This window comes from Poeciliopsis prolifica, unplaced genomic scaffold (assembly GCF_027474105.1).
Source record: "Poeciliopsis prolifica strain line A6 unplaced genomic scaffold, Auburn_PproV2 SCAFFOLD019, whole genome shotgun sequence".
NCBI classification, from domain to species: Eukaryota; Metazoa; Chordata; class Actinopteri; order Cyprinodontiformes; family Poeciliidae; genus Poeciliopsis; species Poeciliopsis prolifica.
The window spans coordinates 1,017,919-1,041,825 of record NW_026562394.1 but is presented as its reverse complement, the minus strand read 5'-3'; the positions used below and the strand labels follow the sequence as shown (position 1 = coordinate 1,041,825).

The 23,907-nt window shown below is 38.2% G+C and overlaps 2 protein-coding genes and 1 long non-coding RNA gene across 3 annotated transcripts; all 3 read left to right on the top strand.

The window, feature by feature from the left end:
• Positions 1-2,554: 2,554 nt before the first annotated feature.
• On the top strand, positions 2,555-8,099 carry si:dkey-175g6.2 (reticulocyte-binding protein homolog 2a). Its single transcript, XM_055044007.1, is given in 3 exon segments — positions 2,555-2,781; positions 4,604-6,018; positions 6,021-8,099. Coding segments are annotated over 2 exon segments (1,989 nt in total). The 5' UTR covers positions 2,555-2,781; positions 4,604-4,638; the 3' UTR covers positions 6,630-8,099.
• Positions 8,100-16,971: 8,872 nt separating this feature from the next.
• On the top strand, positions 16,972-18,477 carry LOC129368805 (uncharacterized). Its single transcript, XR_008606895.1, has 4 exons — positions 16,972-17,060; positions 17,398-17,474; positions 17,996-18,226; positions 18,301-18,477. It is a non-coding gene; the product is annotated as an uncharacterized LOC129368805 (long non-coding RNA).
• A 1,368-nt stretch (positions 18,478-19,845) lies between these two features.
• Positions 19,846-23,726, top strand: LOC129368673 (F-box only protein 39-like). Its single transcript, XM_055043743.1, has 6 exons — positions 19,846-20,450; positions 21,254-21,425; positions 21,808-22,116; positions 22,228-22,452; positions 23,295-23,471; positions 23,539-23,726. Exons 1-6 carry the CDS (start codon positions 20,023-20,025, stop codon positions 23,659-23,661), a joined length of 1,434 nt encoding a protein of 477 aa, XP_054899718.1. The 5' UTR covers positions 19,846-20,022; the 3' UTR covers positions 23,662-23,726.
• The last annotated feature ends 181 nt before the right edge of the window (positions 23,727-23,907 follow it).

The following is a 23,907-nucleotide window of genomic DNA, read 5'->3' as shown; positions in this document are numbered from 1 at the left end:
AAAAATGTACCATTATGGCAGACCTTGGGAATGACTGGCAGATGGGGGAAGTGGAATGCGCTTTTTATTTTGTGATAAATGGAGCAGAAAAAGGGACTTAAAAACACAGGTAAAAACCATGTGTGGGTAATAAAAGTCTCCCTGTGTGACCAGTAATTGTTTACTCCAGAAAACCTTCTGATTCTTGCTTTGATGTTTCAGGCAGAATGTGAGAGATTTAAACCCTTTCAATTTTCTTATGCCAGCTGTGAACTGCTTCTCCACAGCAAATGCTGCAGTTTTTTTTTTTCAATGCCTTGGTACTGATAATGATCGAGTTGCAGACAAAGTGAACAAAACTACACTTTTAGAGAAGCTTTTAGCTAACGGCATAGTGTAGAAGTCCAAAATGTCACACTTAGAAGATGCATAAATCGCAATGGCATTTTAAGTCATAAATGAATGTAGGATGATTTATGAATTAAGTCCCTGTAAAATATCCTTGAACTTTCTTCTGTGTTCCTTTGTCTTTGTGATTCCTTTTCACAAGTATTCTTTAACAAACCTGTGCAGTCTTCACAGAACAGTTGGATTACTGAGAAAAACTTTCACTCCGGTGGATTCAATTAAGTAAATGAAGGCAGTTGATTAGAGTGGATTTTATTTTGAAGTGTCAGAGTAAAATATATTCAATACAAATGCAATACTTTTCAAATTTTCATCAGTAAGAAAATATAAATCATGGATGGATTTCAGTTCTTCAAAGTACACTTCCCTTCCAAAGTGAATGTTTGGTTAATTAAGTAAATGAAAACAAGATAATGCTAACGTTTAACAACTAGATCCATTACAACTTTAAAATTTATTTTTATTAGTAATGAATAAATTAACTGCTGCAAGTTTTTTGGGTGTTGGAATCCATTTCAATGTGGCTCTAGTTGTGTCTAGTCATTAAAGATGATAAATCTGGATAACCTGAAGTAAAGTCCAAATGTCTTTGGACATTTGGACTTTACTTAAAATATTTATACAGACAGACAGATTAGTCTGTCTGTCCAGATTAATCTGTCTGTCCAGACAAATCTGGACAGACAGATTAATCTCAAACAACACTGGACATTGTGTAAAACATTTTTTGAACTTTCCTCTTGTTCAAAAGAAAGTTGGATGTAACTTAGCAGTTAGTTTGGGTATCTGCTAGAAAGTCAAAAATAAAAGTCAATTGAATTTTTCACCATCACACTGACTCATATCACACATTAAATCTGTCCTACTAGAATAATAGAACCATTCTCGATGTTCCTGGTACAGAACCAAATAAAACCTACGTAAGGATTATAATGAGTAATTGGTGATGAGGCTAAATTAGCTTTAAACTAACAAAGACTAATATTTGGTTTGTGTTTAAACAGCCAGTTCAAAATGCAAAACAACAAGAAAAATAGAGCAATAATTCAATGAAATAATGTTTCAATAATAATTTGCTAAATTAGAAATCAATAACAATATGTACAGCGGATTCTTAATGTGGGCTGCCTGTTCTACCAACAACGCTGTCGTTGGTAAACAACAATTTAAACATAATTTGTCTAAAATTATGTCCTGGATCCAATCTATTCTCATTCCAGTGCAAAATGTCAATATTTATTCACAAGTTTCTCAATAACTTGTGAATAATTATTGACAAAGGAAAGACCCTCAGTGGTGTCAGAGCCATCAAGTCACATGCTTATTTACATTTTTAATCTTTTTGGGATCTGCTCTGTTTATGTGTCAAAATAAAAACTTAAATTGTAAACCTCAACTTATAAGGATTGTGGATGATTTTAAGGCTAACTGCAGTAATAGATTTTTGTATACCCATATCCTGACTGATACATTTCTACAGAGAGTACGTCTCTGAAAATCATGATTGCAGCTAAATAAATTGCCAGGCAGCACTAACCCTGCCTGGCAAGCGGAGGAACTAATACTATTCTGAATATCACATATCCTAACATAATCCTCATATAAACTTAAAAAATGAAGTGCTTACACAGTCAGGGTGGTGAAGCAGCCAGAGATGGCGCACAGCCTAACAACCAGGCTGTAAGAGAAATTAGTCCGCACCACTTTAGTCTCGGAAGCTTCAGATTGCAAGTTGTTGGCGAATCTCGCCACCAAATGACCCTAAATTATAAAAACACACAGGTTGCGCCAGAGTGTTTTTATCTTTCCCCGTCTCCTGGAACTTAATCAAGTCGGGGCAAAGGAAGGAGGACGCAGCCCGCTAATCTCCAAGCGTGCGAGGAGGAAAAACAGCCCCGCTGCAGCTTCATCGCTACAATTTCTCCTTTTCATTCAGGAAAGTACTATTTCATTCATGCTATTTCCGTTCATTCATCAGCTCGGGCCAGCCTCGACTCACACTGCTATCTCCCCACCAACATTCTTATCAATGGGAGTGACGTCAGCAGCGCCTGCAGCTGGGGGTGGGGGAATTTGAGGGAGGGGGGGTTGGGGGGGAGAGCGTCACGTGGTCCAGCTAGGGGTATATACGATAAAGTTGCGCTGACCGTGGTGCTGAAAACATTCATCCAATTGTACACCAGCGCCAGTACCGCTGCGATATAAACACACCTTCAAAGCTAAACAAAGAATCCTTGACTGAGATTTTTTTTTTCTCGATGTTGGTCACAGACTGAATAGAGAAGGAGGGAAAAGTGACATTCTCTCAGGTGATCCACTATTTATGATAATAATCTTGGCTTTTCCAGTGCTTTGTGAGTTTCACCGCTTCCCCACCCCCCAGTGGGACTCCAGGTAAGTGAAGCGAAGTGTCATCTTTTATCTAAGGCAAGGCAAGGCAATCTGACCGAAAAGATCAGAACTGGGTTTTTTGTTCTTCTTTTCTCAAAAGTAAAAAAAAAAAAAAAAAAAAAAAAGTTTTTAGAAATATAAAATGAGAAACGAGGTACATTTCGTGCATGTGAAATTGTTCAAATTTTTACATAAATTTGGTGTAATTATTTTTTTTTTCTGCTGAAAATTTCCATTGTCTTAGTGGAATCTTCATCTTGGACTGTATTAAAGTTATTTTAATTATATAAATTAACTTTATTATTATTTTTTAAAAAAGGTAAAATTTTGAAAAAATAATAGTTTTTTTTAGGAAAGCGACTTTATATGTTTTAATCGTTTTGGGTTCTAAAACTAATAATTGTTTCCACAATGGAAACAAGATAGAAAAATGTCTGCATATTTTTGTTTCGAGGAGACAATTAAGGATTTAACCCTCTAATGTGCGAGTATAAATGTTTTCATTCAATTCTTCTCTTCAGACCATTTTTGCCTTGAAATTTCGCGAATATTTCACGCGAACTAAATAGCAACGTTTGCGTTCTCATTATAAATAGGCATTTAAAAATCAAATTTTGAAGAGCTCTTAATTTCCAAATTAATCAATTTTAACCAAATATGTAAGAACAGTTGCTTTATTCAACTTTGATTTTTCGTTTTGTCTCTTTTCGTTGAATAAAAAACGGAAACCAATTTAAATGCGGGCAATGTTGCCCCCAAATGTTTGCGCTGCTCTGCATTCCGCCGCCGCGGCTGCCGCCACTGGAGGAAGATACTCGCATCATACAAAGGACAATAGCCACGTATCTTCCCCGGCCGCTCCTTTTGTCGTCGCTCGCGGGAAAACGGAATCTTACAATTTTTTTTTTTTTTTACACCCCACTTGTTAACAAATTGTGTAGACCACTCAGAGACCGCAGGATTAAACACCGTCAAGCGTTGCTCCAAGCTTTTACGCATGACTTGCCAGTGCTTACCGTCTTTAAAGCCAATGTCGAGCCAAACCGCTTTGACGCACGGAAATGAACCAAAGTCACGACTAGAACAGAGTTTTGTTTTTTGCACTTTAATTTTGAAGGAAGGGATGCTCAGGATGGGAGGTGTCCGAATCTGGGTTGAGCGAGCTTGGAGAAAAAGGTGAGGCATTAAAAAAAAGTGGTTATATTAAAAACAACTAATCTCGTTTATTTACGTGCAAATAATTACCAGTGTGAGATAAATCCCGTGCTACATTATGCGACTGAGAAAGAGTTATTCCAAGCCTCTTAATCTGCACCGTGTGAAAATAATAATCTGGTTCAGGCGGCGATTTGGCAAGCGCAAAAGAAAAAAAAAAGGCCACGCTCCTCATGTGAATGATTTCTTTGTATAAATTACGAGGTGAATCGAACAAATAAAAGGCCGATAAAGCTTCATCTTCATGTTTTCCATCGAGTCTCCTTTTGACTGCATGCTGGAAAATGCAGCTACATCTTTTAGACAATACAGTTTATCCCTGTAAAAATGCACAGGTTCTATGGAAGATCAAACCGTTTTTCTCCATGAAATGTCTTTATAATAATAATAAAAATACAAATTTAAAAATATTGTGTGATATAAACGTAAAATATCAGATAGCAAAGTCTCCAAATACCTTAAATTGTACTTAACACATTATAATTGAAAATATTATAGAGATTCCTGTTGATCAGATGATCTTTCTCTCCACTGAAATCCCTGCATTCACAGAGACCTACTCATGTGTTTTCTCTCCTTCTTTCTCTGCCTCGTCTTCCCTCTTCTTCAGGTGCTTCACCTCCCTCCTGCCAGTCCTGCATGGTCATGACCTGTCATAACGCCCCTTCCACAGCTCGTCTCATCATACTGGTCCTGCTCATTGTCACTCCACAGCTAGCCAGCTCCGCCCCGGCATGGGGCGAACAAGGGGAGGGAGGGGTGCAGGGGCGCACACGGACAGACCACAAAGAGGACACTTTGGGCCCCCTCCTCTCACCGCCCCAGTCCCAGATTTTCCCTGGCACAGATGACGCATCGCCTGACCGGGTTCATGGTCCAGGTCAAGATAACCAATTAGATAAAGCGAGTGACCCTGAGCAGGTGCTTGCTGTTCTTTTGGAGTCCCTGGACCACCAAGGGGATGGCGAAATCCTCGCCAGCAGAAACAGAGACTGGGAAGAGGAGGATCAGAGTCAAAAGCCGCCCTCCGCTGAAGACGTGCAGGGTGGTGAGATAAGAGGAGCAGAGCAGACAGAGGGGGAGAGGGGGAAGGAAGAGGACAATGAGAAGCAAGAGGCTGATAAGGCAATTGAAAAGGTAATTTTAGGCCATTTGGCAGCTGTTCAGGGGGATGAAATCCAGAAAAAGGAGGAAGAGGAGACTAAAACTACAAGACCAGGGGAGGATCAAAATGCAGCTGAGGAAGAAAGGAACGACAAGGAAGAGGAGCAAGAGGAGGGAAATAATTTAGAACAACTCATAGAAAAAGTCAAATCTGCATCCACATCAGAGGCAGAAGATCCCTCGTTGGAGCGCAAAATCCGAGGCTACTTCCAGAACATCGACTTGGGTCTGCAAGACAATGAGATCCTGCCTCCTCTGAAGGGCTACAAGGCGTATAACACTCAGCTCGCACGAGCCGGGAAGAAGCAGCACTGGCAGGACAACATGTCGCGCAACAGACCCGTCAAGGGGGGGAACTTCATGGACGACTTCGATGACGGTGGCGAGGAGTTGGAGGAGGAGATTGAGGAGGAGGAGGAGAGCCTCTCCCACATGCAAGAGGAGGCGAGGGCACGCGCAGAGAAGCAGGAGGTTCTCCGGCAGCAGGAGGAGGCGGAGAGAGCCAGGGAGGAAGAGCAGAGGCTGGCGGACATCGCCTCCGACATGCTGCTGCAGTACATGGGCAGGAAGCAGCAATCCTTCATGAAGCCACGACAGAAGAGCAGCAACACTGCCGAGGACAAGAGGTCAGAGGAGGTCCTCCCAGACGAGGACGACCTGGACCAGCAGATGATCGATAGGCTGATTGAGATCAGCAGCAAGCTCCACCTGCCCGCCGACGACGTCATCGAGATCATAAGTGATGTGGAGGAGAAAAAAAGAAAAGGAAAGAATTGCAGCAACAGCCAATCAACAGCAATCCAATCATTCCTCGCTTCAGGCCTCTGGTGCCTCCTCCTCTTGCCACTCCACCCATTTACCACTACACAGCCTCAAAAAATCCCAAGAAAGCTCCTTACAAGCACAATAAATCCAACAAGAAATGGCACAAGGACAAAGTCAAGTCACACAAGCAGGACTATTGGTATAAGCCTCAGAAGCTGCTTGACTACTGGTATAAACCCCAGAAACAGTTTTTAGCCTTCCCCTCCTATCCCTACTACCAAAAGCCATATCGAGCCTACTACCCAGTTTATTTCCCATATCCTAAAGCACAGTACTATGGCAAGTCCTCCCCCTCCCGAGATCAGCCCTTCGGCCCCCAGGAACTTGACCTCCAGCCCCCGAGGCGCAGGCACAGGGGTGGGGGTAAGAACCGGGCCGGACAGGGCTGGAGGCAGCAGCCGCCCCCGCGTCTGCCTCTCACACCTTATATCTCTAACTATATCCTTCCTCACCCACGGACCTACCAGCCTCTGCCCCCTCCTAAACCAGTGATCGCGCCCAGGAGGGGCAGACGACCACAGTACTACCACCCACAGGTCACTCCTGGAGATGATTATGAGGAAGATGGGCTGGTGCCTCAGCTGGACAGTGAGGAGGAGCTGGAGAACTTTATTGAGAGGATCTACATGAAGCGCAGAATGTATTGAGGGACTCTTTTGGACACTGTCAGATCAGAGGGACTACAGGAGGGCTAGATCTGAAGAAAATTAGCTGAGAGAAAAGTTATAACTGAGGTGAAATGAAAGGACTCAGAGGAGATACGTTTTGAGCCTGTGATCATTTTAAAAAGTTGGGAAATTAATAAAAGTTAGATCTCTTTTGTTCTTCACTGTAATTTTATTATGTTTTCAGTCAGGGAGAGAATGAAGAAGTTCCTCGTTGAACTCCCTGTAACCATGTTCAGCCTCTTGATGGGTTTACATTTTAAACCAGAACATACCGCAGTGTATGTCTGCTTCCATTCAGGTCAATCTCTGATGCTCTCTTGTATATTTCAGAGAATTATAGAGCAAGCAAACACACACACAGGCACACGCACACACACACACACACATGCAAACACACACAGGCATGCATACATGCGCACCTTAAAAAATATGTTTACAACCTCACTTTGTATCTTTTGTTGTATATTTATGTCACATTAAAAAGGAAAAGCAGCTCTACGACTTCTTGGCGATACAAAAAATGAAACTGAAACTTTTTTTTTGTTGTTATTGTATTTGATGTGTTTAGATTTCTTTCTTATGCCAGATTGGATCTACCTTAAACAGCTTTAAACACTTTTCAGTTCAAATTTGGTATTCAGATTATTTGCCTTACCAGTGTCATGGTTCTGTAAGGGAAATATCACATTGCATATGACTTTTATCACAAGTGATCCTGATGTAGAAACCCTGTGGACTCCTAAAGCACAAACTTAAACAGTAAACACTTCCAACGTGGTGGACCAGGGGTTTTTAACTATTTTGGGATCCAGTTTTATTTGGGTCAGCACACATCTGATATTTATCTATGCCTTAAATTTTTGTTATCATCTGAAGCCCTTTTACTTCTTGTGTATATTTTGGTTCCTTCACCATCTCTGGATTTTTTTATTTTTTGAAAAAAAAAGAAAAAAAAAGAGAGAGATACTTGAAATCACGCTATGTGTTTTACAGCCTTTTATTACAGATGTTTCCACCAAGAGGCTACAAGCATTTTGTTGATTTTTCAGGAGATATTCATTGAAAAGCTTCAGTCCAGGGAGTCAGGGATTGTGCGTAAGCTGTTAAATGCACGTCTTTCTACTTGCATCTTAAAAAATGAACAAAAAAAAAGAACAAAAAAAGAGGAAAAAAAATAAAACAGTATGGAGAATTCAAAAGGGATTGTTTTCTCTGAGTAAACTGTGAACCTAAAAAAACAAATAAAACAAAAATCAAAGGAAAGAGGGCCACTGTATATGCACAGTGAAGCCATCTGTCTTGTAAAAGGAGAGTGTTGTTGTTGATGTCACCTTTAGCATTGTAAGATGTACAGTGTGAAATAAATATGCCCGTGCAATGTGTAAATAACAGCATGATGATTACTAGTTTTGCTATATGATAAAAAATAAAAGCAATTATTTTATTAAAGTTCAGTTTTTTAATGGCTTTTTGGAGAGTGCTGTATTGTATACATTCAGCAGCAACAAAACAAAACAAAACCCAAGCGGGACAAAAATGATGATGACAGTCAGCCACAGCTTAGTGACAGCACATCTGATATATGTCACAACTGCATCAGGATGGAGACAAAGCAGAATCCTTTAGAGGGGTTTTGTTATGTTCGCAAATAATCAAGACCAAGAAAGCAGAATAAATGGGAATGAAAAGAAGAGAAAAAAAAAATAAAGTATGGAAAAATTCAGAAGGAGGTGGGGAAGGGGGGAAATGGTAACTGCAGTGATTGATGAGTCACATGATTGGTGGATGAGTCATCCATCTGTACACTTTACTGCGCAGGACCACACATACACACATGCATGCAGATGCACTAACACATACACACATGTGGACTAATGCACACACACGCACACACACACATTCTCTTTGAGCTGTATAGTAATTTAGCTGCTGGCATTCAAGATAAAGATTGAGTCATGTTCGCCTCAGCTTAAAGCCTGCCAGTCGGCCGGTGGAAAAAGGTGTTTGGCAGATGGGTTTTGCCATATCTTGTTTTCACACCTCCCCCTCGCTCACATCACACACAATATGTCCTCCTGGTGTAATTTCCTTGAAGTGCTCTTGGTTTGCTGCTTGTTTGGCATCAAAACAAACTTTATGGATGCTGTCAGCGGAACAAACACTAACTGTGATTAGCAGCCTGTCAATATGGTGCACATCAGATGTAAGCCCTCCAGCTCACTCCGCATTTGGTTCGAAGATCGTCTCTCCCTTAATTCATCTTGGTTTGGTCGCTCTATTCTAGAATGACTTCATACTCATAGCTTTGGTAAATAGATTATATTTTATGTGACTAACTCTAAGTCTGTGTTTTACATATTTACACATACGGTTAGTACAAAGTTGTATGGGGTTGTTAGTAGAATTTGATTTGGGTCCCTTCTTCTTGTTAGAAACATCAACGCCAGTGCAGTGCAGACTATTTGTGAACAAACCAAGCTCAAACACAAAGAAAATATTAAACTAGGTGCTTCAAAACTATGTTAACAAAGTAATTAAACAATGAAGCTTATTCTATGCAATGTGTTGTGCAATAAACAAATTGTAAATCAAACATGAGCCTGCTTGCCAATTAATGCAAACAATTACGGCATTATGACTTATGAAAATGACTAACAAAACTTCTAATTTAGATAAAAATTACCAAGTCGGAGCACCACCTGATCATCTGAAAAATAATAGCCAAACAGTTCAGTCTCAGGTATTATGTATAAATATATACTTGATAAGGCTTAGCTATTAAAGTAACAGTGGATAAAGGCGGAAGTCCGTCACTGACATATTTTGGAAAGCAAAACACCACACATATTTAGAATAAACATAAACAACTTATCTCTAATATGTAGGTTCATCAACAAAAACTATTTCAACCTTATAAATATTTCACTAAGCTAGTATAACACTAAACTTACTATTAAGTAAAAGATAAAATAATGATGAAAACTAATAATCTACTAAAAGGTGCGACAGTAAAAATGAGAATAGCACCAAAAGGCAATGATACAGAAACCAGGTTTATTATTTTTCAACTTAATCCTGAAAGGTTTTAAACAATTCATCTTAAATAAAGTTTTGCTTAAACCAGAATTATATTAGAAAACTAATGGGAATTATATGAAAAACAAAACAAAACATAGTCTTGTTTGTGTCCACCAGTTTGTTTGTGACTTAAGGTTCCTTTTAAGTCTTATTGAGAAACAAAAATACCAATTTCTTTAACAATCAAAGAGAATAGCTTAAATGTAATAATACTAGCTGTCTGTTACTGGAAAACATTTAGACCAGGTCTGCAACCCCTACAATACAAAGAAATTTATTTTGAGATCTTTAAACAATTGGTACATGATTGTTTGAAAAAGACCATAGATTGTTTTCAATAGAATTTTGTTATTTTTTAAGTTACAAAATAAAGAAAAAACATAAATATTTTGCCAAAGAGGGTGGACATATCATCTTCTATGCCATAGAATGTATGGGATATTGACATTTTTGGAGAATAATGTGGAAAAAAAGGTTTCCTACCCCATGAAAAAAACAGACTTGTGATTGTTGAGACTTTAAAACTAGAACTGTCCTACAAATAGCAAAAAGGAGAAAATTCACCCAACTGTCTGCTTTGAGCGACTTAAGAATCGATGTCTCAGCAGAAGAGAAGACACGTCTTGCAAATGTGTTATCTTTTTCTCATTGGATTGACACTAATTTCCCTTCCCTTTTGCAAAACAGTTGACAAGTGTCATTCAAGTAATCTAAACTTCAGTGTTTTAGATGTGGTACAAACCATATTACAAACTAAAAGATGTGCCTGTTTGACACTTGTTCACAAAATCAAGTCATGACTATTATTAGATCTATTTAATCTATTTTTCCACATAGTTGCATTAATGCAGAATCTTTAATATCACAAAGGAAAATGATTACCTATTTTATAATTTTTAAAAAGGAAAGTTTAACTTATTTTTTCTGGCCTCTTTATGGTGCCCCCAGGACTCCGGCGCCCTGAGCATTCACCTATACAGCCTGTACCACGGGTGGGCCAGGGCTGACACTGACAAGGTTGAGAGTCAGCGCAACCAGTCTCAAAAACTTCCACTCTGTTCTGCGCTAACAGGTCTAGAGAACAAGATATATGCCAAGTTTATAAAACAAGTTTATAAAACTCTTAGGCATATTTTCAGATTGTGGGAAATGAAGGAATTTGACATGAGAAATAAGCAATCGGTAAGCTTGACTTTGGCAGACAATGTGTGAGGAGTCCTGAGCATGTGGGGGTCTTTACAAAGCTAACACAATTATCACAAGGCAAAGTCACCCTGTGCTAAATTAGCTCAATGTCCCACAGGCTGGATTTATGTAAAGAAACAAGAAGGAATTTTGTAATCAACCACAAAAAGTGAAATGGACACTTAAAAAAGCTGATTTTTTTTAAATTAGCTATTACCATATTCATAGAAAAATTAATCTATTCAAAGAAAGTAATTGTCAAAAGAAGCTTATATAGTACCTATACTTGGAAACCAACACTGTCACTGAGTAGTAACACAGCGAAAGGGAATCCATAAAAAAACACATAAAACTAGACCATTTGCTGAGCAAAAATGAGACAAACAGGATGCTGTTAGTTGCCACGCAACCTAATAGGATCCATTTTTATAGCAATAATTTGGTCTTTTTAATGCTGTGGTATCGTAATGGCTTTCACTGTTTAAACATCTGCACTGTGTTACTAAAATCCTTAAATTTACAAACAAAAAGACACGTTTTGACACTATGTTAAAATAAAAGGTTAATACAAAATCAATTATCATAATTTGATGTTGATTTGAAGGGTATTCAATATTCATGTAGCTAATGGCCGACATTTTCCCTCTCATTTCTCTTACTGTAAACGCATGAGCTTCTTGGGGCCGTTACTGATGAATTGTTGTGCTGTTGGGCTCATCTGAGTCAGGAGCTGGATGTATACCAGGGTCTGTGCCTGGGAGAGTTGGAGTCTGTTGAAATATTCAAATTGCATTTTAAATGTAACACGCCCACAGGGAGAACCATGAAGGATTAGTATCAGGTTGTAACATAACCTTACACACGACAGAGATTAACTGGATAAAAATATTAATTTTAATCGTGTATTATTTTGTAACATAATTGTGGAATGTAGGACATTTTGATATACAGAATAGGACTTCCGGCATGAACTCGAAGTTTTAGAAAGACGCCGTAGCCGAACCATCATGCATCCATCGGCAAAAATAAATCCAAATTATTGAGAAAAACATGGAGGAAGTAATTGGCAAACAGCTTAATGTTATATTTTTTTTTTTGTTGAAGCCAAATGGCCTCCAGCCTCTACAGTTTTTCTTGATAGCTGTTATGCAGCTCTCAACTCAAAACTCCACATTTTCAAAACAGTTAAAACAAAGGCCTAAACAGTGGCACACTTTGGTCCAAGTGACACATTTTGTTTGCAAAAGACTCTAATTGTGTCAAAGGATGGATAATATGAAACAAAAAGCTACTATAGTCTTCAAACAACACAACTTGCAACCGAGTGTATGACTGTGGCAGTGGAGCATCTTCAGATCCAACACATGAAAATCCCTGCTTTAAATTATTGTGTTCATATTTTCTTCTTTTTATTTTGTTTGGCCCAGACTTTGTCTCCTTACTCACCGCAGGTACTAAAATCCATCAATTTTATCTGTGGCATAGGTTTGGTGAAGTTGGCTAACTGAATGAAAACAGAAGTACTATTAATATCACAGAAAATACTGTAAATGCAAACCAAAATAAAATCAAGGAATAATAAAAAAAGAGAAATTCCCGCAATAGAAACTCTGTGTCATCTACCTTGGATCCATACTGGATCCACACAGACACGGCACATTTTAGGGCGAATGAAGGAGAGTCAAACAGGTGCAAGCCTGGTGTACTGTAACTCTTTTAAGTCATGTTTTTCAGTTTCTCATGTGAATAACAGTTGTATTTGTTGATCAATTTTCAACCCTGAGTGTGATTCAATTGCCTTTTGAGATGTGGAATTTAAAGCAAACAGTATCTCGTGATGCATCATCACCATTTGCTGTTGAAAGACTAACAATTCAGGCCATTTCAGCTCTTAGAGAGACATCTTTCAGGCAGCGGTGCCACCATTGATGATGCATAGCTGTTTTGACAACTTTGTTGCTAGACAATTGTGACTGTTTTCTCATTCCAGCACACTTCTTCTGCCTTCAGGCTCTGGGAGTAAAAGGTGTCTCTCCAAATGTGTTTTAAGATTATTTTTGCCTTGTGGAAAAAGTCTCTCATCCCTTTTCGATCATTTTCAGTGGTGTAGACGTTTATGTTAGTTTTCTGGTTTGACAGTGAATCCACGCCAAACTGCCTCGATCAATAATTCTAATATAAAGATGCATTTTTATTGCTGCTAAAAATACTTCAGCTCATTTATTTTTCATTTGTTTTATAGCAGATCAACAGTGTTGGGTTACCTCAGCAAGGAAACTTCAGCAGCAGTATTGAGTTGCTATGTAATGTAATAGTGAGGTGTTAAACAATAGTGTATGTTTGTTATAGATATCAAACATGAATAAACAGGCAAAAAGAAAAAATGATATTAAATGTTGAGCATTTTCAGTCAAACATCAATTTAACAGTTCCCACCTAAATTTTGAAGTCCTGTTTAATGATAATGTTTTTTGATTCAGCTTCAGAATAGACTTCTTTATTTTGTGTTAAATAAATGAGGCATTGAGATTGTAATACCACATGCAGCCTCATACAAAAAGGAAAAGTCACAGATAGGAATTGTTGAATTACATTTTGTAAGTGGTGTATTGGAAAATAAAATGCCTTACAAAAATCCATAATTTTTTTTTCTCCACATTTTGTTACATTACAACCAGAAACCTCAGTGTATTTTATTGGCCTTGTTTTGTAATAGACTAGCATAAGAAGAACATTTAAAATTATATTGTTTGTTCGCTATTGTAAAGCAAACATTTGAAATCCTGGCATCTTTACAGAGATTAAACACAGGCGGAGTACTAATTGAGTGAAAATTAAATGTATTAATTTGATTTATTTGTTTATGGGTACCTGATTGAAGGTGATTGAATTGAATATGATTTTCAAAAATTTTCAGATAATTTTGTTTGTTAAGAAAAACAGTAACTTTGAAAACAATGTGTCAACTTACCATCGGCTTAGCAGTCAAGCTCAGCAATTTTATTAGGAAATAGTCTTATAACTCATGACTTAATTATTTTTCGTGTGGACGCTCAGATAGAACGTGTTTCTATGAGAAGCCCCATGGGCCGAAACTTACAAACTCTCACACATGCTACCAAACCCTCTTGCACTTAATATCAAACTCTCTTACAGAGTCTGATTGCAACGGAAGTTAACTTAAAATTTCAGATTCTGATTGGGTTTATTTAGTCCATCACAACAAGAACCTCTGATTCCAGCTTCCGATTCGGGAAATAGCTAAAGGGCGATTTCGCATCATTTTTCACTACCTTCAGACCTTCTTTAATTGACTCTCGTTTAAAAACTACAACACCCAGACTCTTCAAACCTGGACTGGATCATTTTCAACTAACAGCAGAATATTTAGAAGCATGTTTGTGATTTGAGAAATTTCAATAAAGGTTGATTTTACCACTTTTTTTTTTCCTTTTACATCTGGATCACACTAGAATTGCTCCAAAACTACAACACCTAGACACTTCAAACCTGGACTGGATTAGCAGGCTAACGCTGCGGAGGTAGCCTGCGGAATAAAAACAGGCATTTTTACTCACTTTGTTTTAGAAAATAAATGTATACATGAATAAAGGAACAAATATAAATGGGAATAAAGATACCCATTGTGTATTTTACACATTTATTTTTTTTACTCATTTATTTTCCTATATATTTATTTTTTTAAACTTTGGCTGAAATGGTTCTCCATTCACCTCCACACTTATCTTTTTGCTCATCTTTTATCTTTACCCTGCCTTACTTACTCCGATCTATAGGGCCTATCATCCTTTTTCTTTCAATTATCCATGCTCCTTCCACCTCTCTTCGTTTATTCCTAATGCTGCCTAACGCCCAGTCTTACCCGGCTTTCCTTCTATTCTTTCTCCATTTGTTGTATAGTATGCTATGCAAACCCCAAGAGAGAGAGAGAGAAAAAAATGGGTGAAAAACGCTCTCTCTGCACCACTGTCACAAAAGACCGGTGAGTCATCTCCACTTATGTTCCTCTCGCATCCCTCCTCCTACAAAAACCCCAAACAAAAAAAAACAAAAACAAAAAAAAAAAAAAAAAAAAAAAAAAAAAAACGCATGCACGCATACACACACGCGCACGCGCACTCAAAACACTTAAATTACCTGCGGCGCATTTACAGGAAGACACGGACAGATGCACAAATGTCGGTGAGCTACAGACAGACATTTAAAAACAAACAGATTCTACAGACCTCCAAGGAACTCCATGATACAAACTCATGGTTTGAATTGTTAATGAAGAACATGATAATGACGGCTAAAATTTGCATCATAAAATGCCACGCGCTATTTAAAACCTTTTTAACTTAGAGTGATTAAGACAAGTTGCAGGAAGGACGGTACACAGATGAACACGCCGCAAAACTGGTAATAACAGAACGTGATGTCTATAATCATGTGCTTGAAGTGATTAAACAGAAAAAAGAAGAAATGAGAACACATAAAGAATACAACAAAACCCCGGAGGGGATAGTAATTCTTTTTGTTCATGTTTATACACCTACATTTTAAATATCACAAATGAAATACTCTTTCCCCATCTGCTGGTGGGATGCGTCTCTGCAGTCAAAGAGGTGCTGAGCACAAGATGGCAGGTATAGAAAATCTCTGTTTTTTTTTCTTTTGTGAATGTGGAAATTGAAATAAGATATTTACATTTATTGATGATTTAATACCTGCAAATCAAATAAATCATCTTCTACTTTCTTCTAAATGCAGGAGGCTACCTGTCACAAAAATACAGTTTGTTTTCTTTAGTTCTATCGAATCTGTTCGATAAAATGGGTATAAACCATCTTGGTATACTTTCTCACACTATCTACCATTGATTAATTTCTAAAGATATAAAACAAAACATAAAGGGCGTATTTTAGGTTATCAGATCCGTTATTCTCTTCTCATGTGTCTCTTTGTTGCAAAGCGCAAAGTTTCAAATTTGAACAATTCTGAGTTTTCGGAAACCTCCTGCTGTGTGTGGTCATAAGTAGCATCTGTCCCAAACAACATTTTGAAATATGGTGGGGAAAATTCAATATAAGGGTTTGTTTCATCCTTCATTTCAAGCCGTGACCAACTTAGAGTGTTTGCTGAGAAACAAGTAGATAAATCTTAGCAATTTTAGCCTCATTTGATAGCACAAGTTGTGAAAACAGCTTAACACTTTGTATAATTAAAAATATGTCCTGCCTGTAGTCACACAAATAATAAAATAATAAAAAGAAGGGTCTTAAGGCTCTTCTACAGCTTTGTGAAAGCAGTGAGAAAGTTTCTGGCTTCTGAAAGTCTTGCTCATGTCAAGCCGGACTCCACCGCACAGACACTGGAGCCCTCATCTGATTACTCTTTACAGAGACCTGCTTGTGAGCTATTCAGGCACATGAAATATTGAGAGTGTGGAGCTTCCGTTTCAGACGCAGAGAGGAAGGGAAGAGAGCAGAGAGGCTGGCAGGCAAACCAAGACTAGGGAAATAAAAAGCCAAAGAGGGTTGGGATTAGCAGGAAATAGCACATTAGGCACCGTGGGGGGGAGACACATGAGTGGGGATGGAGGAAGAAAGGTAAGGCAAGGAGTGGATGAATGTTTAAGATTAATCAAGCTCTCGCCTTCAGAGTAACAACAGAAGCTGAGCTGGTGTAGATGATTGAATGGCTGATAACCCTCTTGTAGATCAGTTAGGAGGGCATGTTTTTTTATTTTTAATTCTACTCCTTTTCCCCGAGAAAGTAGTGAGGCAACGTCTGTCCAGGCAGAGGTACTGGCGGAAAAATCCGGTGAAGAAATCATTGAGTCCAGAGGTACCCAGACACCAGAGGACACCACCAGGGCTAACAGCGGAGTCTGGGATGAAGAGGTAAAAAGCAGATGGGCAACAGAAAGAAAAATAGAAAAATTAATTGCAACTTTTGTTTTGGTGTTTGGTCTGTGTGGCTGACGGTCATAGATTTTAGAGGATCAATGCATTGACCATGCAGAGATATTAGCAGAGGAGACTGTGATAGCGACGGTCACACAAGGCGATGAGGTCTACCTCCCGGAGACCCACCTGTCAACAGGTCCCCAATCTGTGTCATCTCATCTCTCCACCACACAAAGTAAGATACACACAAACTTGTATTATGTCCTCACATTCCTGTAGGGACATTGCACTGACTCAATCGATTCTCTGACTATCATTTCATCTCCAGAAATGCTGCTATCCTCTGCTTTATTAACTAATAAATCAATTTTTAACAAAATATTTAATTTTTGTTTGGAATGCGTAAAATGTGGACAAGATCCATCCATGGTAGGGTGGGTGGCAATGTCTGGTGGAAAACATGTTTGAAAAATACGACCTTTCTTTGATTTTATGTTTGACTTTTTACCTTCCAGAAACATTTGCTGTACTGAATAATGGTCTAATGCATTGAATAATTTGTGTCTTTACAGATGCCCCAACTGAGCCATGCTGGTATTGTCTGAGGTCTCTTGACTCTGAGTCTCATCCCAATGTCACAAAACAGGAGGTAATTTTTCTGACACAACATATTTTGTTGTTGTGTAGCAAAGAGATTCTCTGAAAAGATATATTGGAAAGCTTTTACTTACTTACAAAAACATTCAAATTATAAACTAATAGCATAAAAAATGATGCTCAAAAAAGCAAGAGCTATAAAGTGAATCAAGTCAAGAATTATATGAGATTCGTTTTTTGTTACTTGTAAGAAAAAGAACTAGACATCAAAATTTGAACAAGAATATTGTAAACACTTAACTATTGATCCAACTGTAACTACATGTTTAGATTACATTTAATCCTCAATAGTTATTCCACTATAAAGAACTCATCATTTATGTTAAGGTCAAGTGAATAACTCAATGATTCCCTAAGTTACTTTGAAAACAAATATAATTTAGCTTCGTTAAATGTAAGCAAAAAATTATTTCAAAAATTTTTTTAAAATTAAGCTGTGAATCAGTAAAGCACAGCTTTGTTTTGAACACGTCTTACTATATATTCTGTAGGTCTCTATTCCCTGTGTTTCAGGAAGACTCTGATCCTGAATCACATCTGCCCTCTAGTGGCCAAAAAGTGAACTACCAGACCGATCCCAGACCTCACTTTGGTGTAGCCTGTTCCTCCCACTCTACATGTCGCCCCCTATGGGGCAGCGAAGGACCTTGTTGGGGACCACGAAACCAGGAGCTGGCCGAACAGACAGACACCTGTCCACACTGTCACCTGGGCTTGCCCGCCGACACACTGCGCTGGCATGAGGTTGGCACAAATACTAGCATGGAGACACAAACAACATCTGCTCTAAATTCACTGAAATATCTCTCTATTCACAGGCAAAATGTCTTCTGTTTGATGGGCTGAGGAGCTTGAAGAAAGAAAAGTAATCACTGTGAAAGAAAGATGCAACTTGTACATATTTTAGAAATATATTTCTACATCAATTTTCTGGGCAAATCTTTCAGGAACATTTTTGTTCATGTTGTGCAATTTATTCCAGAGCAGATAAACTGTTTAGAATGACACATTCATCCCATGTGACACTTTGATTTATAATCTTTAAAAAAAACCTTTTTTTTTTTTTTGGCTTTATCTTACAAAAGGAAGTGAGAAATGCATTTAAACAAATAAAAATGATTAACTGTCGAACTGGGTCAGATTCTCTGGTCCAATACTCATTGGTTCAAATCTTATTAAAACAAAGGAGATATCGTCTTACTGGAATGGACAGAAGTCACATAAGATGTACCCCAAGGTTTAGTCCTGGAACCCCTCCTATTTGATAGTTTCATGCTCCTGCTAGCTGAGCTTACAACAAGAAATAAGATTAGTTACCATAAGTACACAGATGATACATAGCTCTACATAACGATGTCACCAGGTGAATCTGAACCCATCTGAGGACTACCATAATTTTTTCCAGGTGAACAGAGACTAAACTGAAGTAATCATCTTCCAACCTAAAAAGGAACAATCAAAAGTCAGCATGCAGTTTCAATTCTTACAGCCAGAATCTATGATCAAGCTCGAAATCTGTGTGTAGTTTTCTGTGTGTGTAACCTTCCAGACCACTCAGGTCTTCTGCACCTGAGCAGTGATCAGTTTCTATACAGATGCTTTTGGAAAACTGCAAACATGCGTTCTTTGAAATCAAGTCTATAACAACTACCTCTTAAGTGGAACATTGATTGACATATTTAATGTATATTAAATTGATAATTTTGATGATGGCATTTGATGAAATGCAATGTTTATTGCTCGTTTCAAAATTTGTATTTTTTTTTATAGCATTAAGCACTTTGAACTGACTTGTTGCTGAAATGCGCTACACAAATATACTTGACTTAAATTAACAAGCTTCAAATAGTTTTATCTGTGAAGCCTAAACAAGAACAAACATATCAATTAAGAGTTTTGTACAATCTTCAAAAATAATAAGAATATTAAAGCTATCATATTCCTGAGTAACTGTATTCTGTAAAGAGAGTGATCTATGATCTATTTTTTGAAAGACACACATAACATAGATTAAAAGGATACATTTTTTTTAAAATTAAGCTCTAAATAACTTTGAGATCATAATATTACTATGTGATTAAATTTGGTCAGGTTTGAGACTCAAAATTCAAAGTTTAGTGGGGAGATTTGAGACTACTCATTATTTCAGAACAAAAATAACTTGGCTCCACGAAACGGAATATTCAATGATTAGACCAATGTTGTAGCTGTTTAAGTGAAACAAATTAACCAATTGAAGCTTGTATAAAACATGTTTCAGAATAAAGTTGCATTAATTCAGCTGTTTGAATTAATACAACTGAATGGAATATTAGAACTGGGTCCTTGTGATGTAACGGAACCAGAGGGATCTACAGACAGAACTTCACTAAGTTGCATGTTCTGTCAGTTGGAGCTCATTCAGGTTTCATCTCACAGTCTCTGAGTGTCAGGATTTGTCTTTAATGTTTATCGTCAGCTGGATGAGCACATGAATCTTTATCTACTAGCTGCTACTGTGACACAACAGGCTGTCTTAAATCTTTAAATCCAGATAAACCATGGAGGAATACGAAGACAGACTATGGGAAGACGATTGTTCTTCTTCCTCTGACGATTGGGGGGAAGAGACCATGCATTTAGACAACCGTGACACTGAGGAGATAGGTGAGTGGGAGATGCTTCCTGATGTCTGCTTGCTACACATCTTCAAATATCTCTCTGATGGTGATCGCAGCAGGGCATCTCTGGTTTGTCATCACTGGCACAAAATCATGCGTCTGCCCTGTCTCTGGCGCTGCCGCTCCTTTCACCTCAGTGGCCGTCTCTCTAAATACAAGCAGTCCGAGCACTTATCGGCAGTGGGCTATGTTGACAATTTGGGAGTCTTCTTGGAAAGTTTGGAGGTGACTGTGTGTCCTCCAAGATCTGTTGTGTTGGCCCAGCGTCTGCATAACACCATCTGTGGGCTGTTGAATACACTGGTCAGGTAAAACAATTTGCATCTTAAGGCTGCAGTATGTAACGTTTACAAAAATATATTTTTTATATATTTACTAAAAGTGTTGCCATGTTGTGACAGTGTAACATGAGACAATCTGTGAAAATATTGGTTTCGTCCACCTTCTCCTTGAGCTGCTATTGCTGTCTGAAGAAATGTATTGCTCCCAACCAAAAACAAGTCAGAGCCAGAGGGAGTGTCTTAGCATTGTCAATCAACTTCATGTATGTGCTGCTCAATGGCAGAGAATCTTTCCAGTTACTAGTTTTCCAGGAAGTTACCAGGAAAACTGTTAAATTCCAGTTTTCCGGTTAAATTCCAGTTTTTATCCACCATCATCCACTGGTGATGATGGATGAGCAGTTTTCCTGGAAAACTATTTATCCACCATCATTGGTGGCCATGCTAACTAGCTTTAGCATTCATGACAAGCTCCACTGCTATACCTCTAGCTGTAACATAGCACAAAGCAAGGGGGAAGGTGTGAGCAGTGCGTACATAAGTGTGATTAAAAGCACAAAGACCCTCCTCCTCTCTCTGATTGTTTCTGAAGGAGCAGAATATCTGTGCAGATGACAGCAGGATCATAGGCAGGAGCCAGAGGAGCTCAATTTTTTCTCATATCTCATGCTATGGTGACACTGAAACAGACATATATTAAGAAATATGTAAAATACATATATATTTTTAGAAAAGTTACGTAGTTCAACTTTAAGTGTCTATCTGCAATCTGAAATCAGACTCCAAATATATTTTTATTCATAATATTGAACATAATTTTGTCTTCACAGAGTTCAAGCCCCATTAAAGACTCTCTCTATTATCAGGCTGGAGCTAGACCGTTCCTCCTGGGGTCAGGGCCTCAGAAATACAGTAGTCAGCAAACTCATTTATTTCCTTTTAGAAGGTCCCTCAAGACTTAAAAACATTTGCCTGATCAGGATACGGACAGAGACCCAGCAGGTAATGTAAAAAGATACCAAATAAGGTAAATACTTGACAAAAAACTTTTAGAAAAAAACTAAAAGTGAATTGGAACGTTCACTTATACTATGAAGTTACCGATGCTTTTATAGGAGATGGAAAAAAAGATTATGTGTTTTTTACTTTTAAAAAAAAACATATTCACTTCTAACGAACTGAATATGTCTACATACACATCGAGTTGACTGAAGTGACTCACTTGAGCAAATAATAAAGCAATACATTAGGAGTAGCCTTAATTCACAGGTGAAATTAATGACAATCAAATACCACTAAATTTATGTTCAGGCATAACAACAACTACTGTACTATAATAGTTTCACCTGAATATGGTTTATTTCCCAATTCTTTTAACCCAAAGGGTCTGGAGCTGCTTTCTGCAATAGTTCAAAATCAAAGAAGCATCTCTCCCTTCTGTGGCCTTTCTTCTTTGGATCTAAGAGGTTTCTTTTCTGTCACTGTGCCCAATCACCTTAATCGCAATATACCTCAAATGCTACAAAAGTTGCAAGGCCTCACCCACTTGGCTCTTAGCTACTCCTGGTTGTCAGATGAACTGCTGCTGGCTCTCAGTGAAAGTACCAGAGCAAGAAGGTTAAACTATGGCAGAGATGGTAACTTCCTGAAAAACTTTTCACTGTACTGCACTCAGAATGAGCCACATCAACAGGTAAGCAGGAAAGAAAACATTAGGTCAGTTCAATGACACTGCCCTATCCATGTTTTATTGAGAAACTACAAAAGATGATTAAACTGCAAGTGCTAAATAATCTCTTTCAAGGTGGTGTATGGTTACTCATGGGCCACTTTGGTGTCCAGCTGCCCAGATCTAAAAGTCAGACTCACAATCGAACAAATCGTTGACACACAGCAGCTGGCGAGAATCCTGCTGCCTGAGGTTCCACTCGTGGAGTACAACATGACTGCATTTTACTCAACAGATGAGAACTCCAGTGCTAAGCCTCTGCTCCAAACCATGCTACCCTGGTACAGACACAGCCTGCAGGTCAGAGTCCGGAGAAAGTTGCATCACATGAAGCAAAAATGTCCTTTTTTTTTTCAACAAAATTTTTACCTGCAGAGAATCTGAAGAGGGAACAGGCTCTGTGCTAATTTATATAATGATGTTACTGTTTGGCTAAGTGGTTCCCAAGCACTGCAGTTTCTGATAATCAAAATGACAGTGGTAGAAATGTTGCCATCCAGACAATTATTGACAACCTTTGGCTTATAAGCAGTGTATGAATATTTTTTGGCTTATGAAATATACATTTCATAAAAGCTTAAAAGCTTATGAAATATTCAAATATTGCTTGTATTATCAGTTTCAAAAAACAAAAGACCTTTCTTTTTTTACTTAAGCCACTTTTTATATATATTTGTTCACTTTCCAACTTTAAGAATCTCCAGTAAGTTGGGGAAATGTATTCTGCTATAATTGTTATAGCTTTTAAAACAATGCCTCATTAAAATTTATTTATAAGACTTTAAAATTCTACTTCCATGTACTTTCACCAAAAGAGCTGTTCAAACTTTAACGTTTGTTGCTTTTGAGTTGTGTCAGCCTACTTCAAGTTCTATTGTGTCTCTACTTGATTTTGTCAAGCATGTGGTAATTACAATTACTGGATAGCTCTACTTCCTCCTAAAATCATTGCTTTAAGACAGCTGTTTATATTGTTGTCAGATATTAAAAGTTGGTGCATAACCTAATACATTTGGGTGTAACAAAATAAGCAGAAACAGACAAGAGGACAAATTCAAATGCATTGGAAGAACGATAGCTGCGTAAAACCATCTGAAAGTGTTCAGTCACAACAATGCAAAGAGAAATGTTCTTGTCTGTAGAATCTAACACTGGACCTGAGCAACTGCAGCGAGTCACTCGATGATGAGCTGCTGGAGTTGGTTAATGTGTGTGAGTGCCTCGTAGATTTGAGAGTCTGGGCTTTCTTGGAGATCTCTACTGTGGGTCGGCTCCTGCACATCCGGATGACTAAAAGGACGTCACTCAACAAGATCAAAGTAGGAAAACAGGGAGATATTCCCATTGAAGCTATGGAAATTCAGTGAAACGAAAGATAAATTGCAGGTGAGAATCTACACAATGGTAGAGAACATAGAGGAGCAGGAAGATCAGCTAATGGAAATACTGTCTCCCTTTTGTTACCCTCCTGAGCTACAGTTCCTGGCAGTCATTTGCCCCTATATATGACACCTTCATGTGTGCCTTAACACCAAACAAGGCACAAGCTCCCTAAAAATGAAAAATAAAGTGAATGAAGCATAGAAGACATCTATTTCTTCATTTAACCACCCAAATGATAAACAGCTTGTCCAGGTGATGTGGGTATGTTTATGTTTTTCTCCAGGAAACTGGGAGAGCTGGTGTTGTGTATAGAAACTCTGACCTACTTTCACTGTAAATAGGGAGCAAGCAATGTTGTGCCTGTGTTTGCTC